This window comes from Portunus trituberculatus, chromosome 17 (assembly GCF_017591435.1).
Source record: "Portunus trituberculatus isolate SZX2019 chromosome 17, ASM1759143v1, whole genome shotgun sequence".
NCBI lineage: Eukaryota > Metazoa > Arthropoda > Malacostraca > Decapoda > Portunidae > Portunus > Portunus trituberculatus.
Genome location: NC_059271.1, coordinates 6977447 through 6982500, shown reverse-complemented (window position 1 = coordinate 6982500; position 5054 = coordinate 6977447). Strand labels below are relative to the sequence as shown.

Genomic DNA, 5054 nt, shown 5'->3' with positions numbered 1-5054 from the left:
ATCCCCTTTAGCCCATAAATTCCCGTGAGAAGCCCGGATGGTATAAATAAAGAATAGCCTCCTTACTTATAAAAACACGCAGTTACTGTTTCATACGCATTGTAGGTAGTAGTTAAAATTTTTGGCTTCCACCACTTTGAACTGGGTGATGGTGTTTTTTGTGAGAACGAACAGTCAGCGACAATTTTCAATCCACTAATGCATCACATACATGCAAGCAAGTGCACACACACACACACACACACACGTGATGGTGAGATGGTGAGAGCGCCACGTGTTGCAGATATTGTGATTGCCATCCTGATGGTGGTGCTGATGCTGTGCGTACTGGAGCTGTGCCTGGGCGTGGAGCTGTGCAGCGACCCCTGCTGCTGTTGCTGCTGCTCTCGTGACGCCGAAGCGCAGGACAGGAGCACCCAGCTCACCACACCTGACTACTGCCAGGCCCCGCCCTCCTATGAAGTAATTATGATGCAGGGCGGGTCGGGAAGCCAGGCTGGCGGGTCACGGACAGCAGGAAGGTGGGGGTGGGGGAGAGGGAGAGGGGGCAATGACGAGCCTCTCAAACGTGACTTCAGCGTCTATTTCAAGCGCCATCTTCCCGAAGACTACATCACCCCGCCCATGCGACCATTCGTCACTCCCGGCGCCAGCGAGACGTCCATCATCTCCGCCAGTGAGCTGTGGCTGACGGTGGACGGCCTGCCCACCTATGAGGAGGCGGTGGCGCGCCTGCGGGAGGAGGAGGAAGAGATGGTGATGAAGCTGCAGGAGGAGGTGGCGGCGCAACGTGAGGAAGAGGAGGCGAGGACGCGGCTTCAGGAAGAGGGGCTTGTGGCGCAGCAAACGGAGGAGGCGGCGGCGCAACCTCAGTCGGAGTTATTAGCGCGGCATCAGGATTATGGGAGGGGATGAACAGACTCCGCACCATCACATTGACGGTGACCATTAGTTACAATTATACCATGGCAGTATCGGGAGGCATGTGCCGTGCTATCTTGAGGCTGGCCGAGCCTTGCGCCGTGTGCTCACGCGCAACCTCATGTTAACAGTGTACAGTACCATGTTTGACAGCTGGAACACGACTCCAGCTACCCACACTGAATAATTCATTGTTGTTTGGTTACTTGAATGTGTGGCTGAGTGTGCTACATATACGCCTCGGCAATTAATATCCAAATGTATAAAACTGACACAAGACCACCATTCCATTGAACCTCAACTAAGTTTTGGAAGAGTAATACAGTGTCAAGCATTAAATGTGCAAACATCAGCATACCTTTTCTTCTTGGACCGTCAAAAACCAACACAGGACTGGTTGATGACACGTGTACACACACACACACACACACACACAGATTGGTCCCCGAGTTCCTTTCAGACCATTATGAACTAGAAACACACAAGGCTAGGAGTGTTTTTCCTTGAAAAAGAATCACGCCATTAAACAAGAAGCGCCCATCCACCTTGAGAATAAGTTGGTCTACAGACAAACCCATGCACAGGCAACACACACATGGACAATTTTCAATACCAAATACATAAGACAGCAGCATCTCCCTAATGCAGATACAACTTACCTACTACTCAACAAAACATGCAGAGCTATTCAGTGGCACTCCTTGGACACAATGGACCCAACACTCAGCAGCACAAAGCATTCAGAGCGTCAGATATTGAAGGAAAGGTGCTCTGGTGTCAACTCGAAGAGGCAAATATTCACCAGGAATTGGTTGAAGATTCACCCTCTGACCCACCAAGCACCCCATCCACTCCCTGACACTCAACACACAGCACACAGGGGGTATTACTCCACTTGTTACCAGCTTTTAAAGTATTTATTCAACATCTATGTACAGTAACAGACTGAATAGATCTGTGCTGTGGACGTCATGTACACTACAAAACTATTCCCATCACCTGCGTGAGTCGTCCTGCTTTCCCTCACTCAGGCCGTCCATGGTGCATTCATTACACACACACACACACACACACACACAGGGGCCACACATTAATGGGCAAGCCTCTTAATGTGTGGCCCCTGTTCACCTAGCAGTAAATAGGTACAGGATGTAACTCAAGGGGTTGTGGCCTCGCTTTCCCGGTGAGTTGAATGTGTTGTGGTCTCAGAGTCCTACCCGAAGATCGGTCTATGAGCTCTGAGCTCGCTCCGTAATGGGGAAGACTGGCTGGGTGACCAGCAGATGACCAAGGTGAATCACACACACACACACACACACACACACATGGGGGGGAATCACCTGCTGAGGTGCCACATAAACCACACAGTATTGTGAGTGACCAATGCCTGGTGTTTGAGGAAGGAATATTCATCTGCACTGGTAATTATGAAGCAGAACAGAAAGTATTGCAGCATTCAAAATCTTTCCTTCAGGAAATGGGTGGTGGCTGGAAGACCAAACCTGTCATTAGTTTGCTTTATCTGCATTTTTTATGCAAGAATATGTAATGGTCAGGTTTTCTGTGCAGAATTCTTGTGTGTTGTCTTGCCATTGTTACTCTTGATTACTTGCTACTTGTTTTCTTTTCTTCTTTAAAAATTGTACCTGAAGGGTTTTTTTCCCTCCTGCAAAGATGACTGGTCACTGTCATGGATGATGATGATGATGATGATGGAATATGTGACACCTCAGTATTTCACAACTATCAATCCCTTCTGCTCCAGCAGGTTTAGTGACAGGACAGTCAAGGCCAACCAAAATCTACCCAGGCTGGTTCACCATTCATGGCCTGAAAGGTAATGTGTGGGACTCACGACTGCCTTCACTGTCTTGCCACACAGCCACAGGCTCACCTCTCAGCTGTCACCTGATGGCCAGTTTATTCCACCAAAAGATAAATTTCTTAGTGTTTCCACAATTCTCCAAAGCAGAGCTTGACACTGTAAACATACCAACATTGATGAAAACAGCAACATTTACAGACACGTTATCAGTTGTTCTTTAACAATATTCTGAGCCTCGTGCATTTTGATTTTTAAGGGTCCTCATCCATTCATTTTGCTTGGCAAGCTTTGGCAAAGAATTCAGACACTCAAGAGGAAAAAAACATTTTAAAATATCAATACTTGAGAAAAGTCCTACATTCCCACAGAACAGCAGAATGTCACATCACTGCCCTCCCCAACACATCCTTCCTGTTTGTGGTTTTGTTTGGGTTTTGTCCTTAGCACATCTTAAGTTAAAAGGTTTTTTTGTGATGATTGTAGTAGTACAACATTACTGTATTAAGGCCAGCAGAAAAATAATGTGATATTAATAATGTAATGTAATAATGATATTACAAAGTAGCAATAAAAACAAAGGAGCTGGAATCCACTTTGCAGTTAAGGAATTCTGCACAAATGAAAAGAAAAAAATAAACTGTGCTGAGGTGTGTGTGTATGACTGACAGACCTGAGTAGAAATGTTCTTTTAGAAATATATAAATGAACAGCATTAAGGAAAGACATGAAGCCAGGAGAGGCAGCATACACACTCCTACTCCAACAGCACAGGCAGTACTGAGAATGCTGCTGGCAACTCTGTGCTGTACAGACAAGACGTGTCTGACATCATTGGGTGAATAATAAAGGTCAGCATTTGTATAACTGCTTAAAATACAAACTGTTCCTAATGCATCTGCTAACTCTAACATCACGGCTTGTGCTTCAAACTTTGGCATTGAAAGAAATGTGTGTATTTATCATAGAAATGCTTCAGGAAGTGCTTGCCACGGGATTTTGTGAATGTTCCTTAATATTTTGACATTTTGAGGAATATTTGTTGCAGAAAAGAGGACATACATGACACAAAGTCCTCTTAAATAAACAAACTACTCAAACCATAAAGCTTTCCAGCACACATTAACCTAAACTGAATATCAAACATGCAAAACTTGAGCTCTCTACTTGTAAAGGCTGCAGTGAAAAAGCATATCATGATGTGTAGTTTCCTGTGCCTACCCTAAGTCAGCTTTGCCTAAGTAATGATAAAGTGCACTAAATGGCTGGACTGATGAGACTTTACAAAACTCAAAGAAAATATTATCAAAACTACACGGACTTCGTTATACTGGATATAAACTTTATGCTACCATTGAGAACCTTAAAACTATGGGAGGAAAGGAGAGGGAAGAGGGGTGAAGGGGTGAGGGATGAGGGCGTGGCATCCAGTGTGGCTGGCATTGCCACGGGTCACAGCCACCAGGTCCAGCCGTGGCCACATTAGTCACAGACAATGTTTTGCTGCAACATCTACTGGCAATAAAGGCAGATATTTTCTACTCTATATGAGCATGTAAAATTGTAAAGCACAAGATTATTTATAAATGCCATAGCTTTCTCTTCTACACAGTGACTCCTTCCTGTGTACTGCCCTGGTGTGTGGTGGGCATGAGGGGTGTTAGGGGGGCTGGGAGTCACACAGGGGTGGTTGTCTGTGACCATTGTGGTCAAGGCTGGTACAACATATCATCAATATGGCACATTTTGAGTTTTTACTATGCCTCTACACACACACACACACACACACACACATTGAAGCTCACTTGTGGAATACTGGACAGATTCATTTGGAGAGAGAGAGAGAGAGAGAGAGAGAGAGAGAGAGAGAGAGAGAGAGAGACTTACAAATATAATCTAATAAAACTAGTGACCTTCCCCTGTCAAGCACAGCCTGCTGAAATATAACATTGTAATGACTAACTCTAACTTTCCGATACACAACTTCAAGCTTCTAATACAATATAACCTCAACTTCTTCACTCGTCACTCTCCACTCCCTAGTATCTACAGTGAGTGGATGACGATGGCCCAGGATTTCACGACAACAGCTTATTTCTATTATCTGGGCCCTCTTGACTCCCTCTAACAGTAGTAATCATGTTATTTGTGTAACTGTAATGTGTAATGGTGGTGGCAGAAATTATACATTACACTGATTTTCCTGATATGCTCACTACTCATTCCTTATTTTTTGCCATTAATTTGCTTCTTCTCTTACTGATTTAAATTTAGGGAGCTTTTTTTTATTCAATGGATGATAAATAAGAGG

At 44.7% G+C, this 5054-nt stretch overlaps 1 protein-coding gene across 7 annotated transcripts in view; it reads left to right on the top strand.

The window, feature by feature from the left end:
• Positions 1-1273, top strand: part of LOC123505203 — a 260003-nt gene extending 258730 nt beyond the window's left edge. For all 7 annotated transcript variants that reach the window (XM_045256373.1, XM_045256376.1, XM_045256372.1 and 4 more), the window contains one exon: positions 284-1273. In XM_045256373.1, coding sequence (XP_045112308.1) covers positions 284-915 — 632 coding nt within the window. In that variant the 3' untranslated portion in view covers positions 916-1273. The remainder of the gene's footprint in view (positions 1-283) is intronic.
• The last annotated feature ends 3781 nt before the right edge of the window (positions 1274-5054 follow it).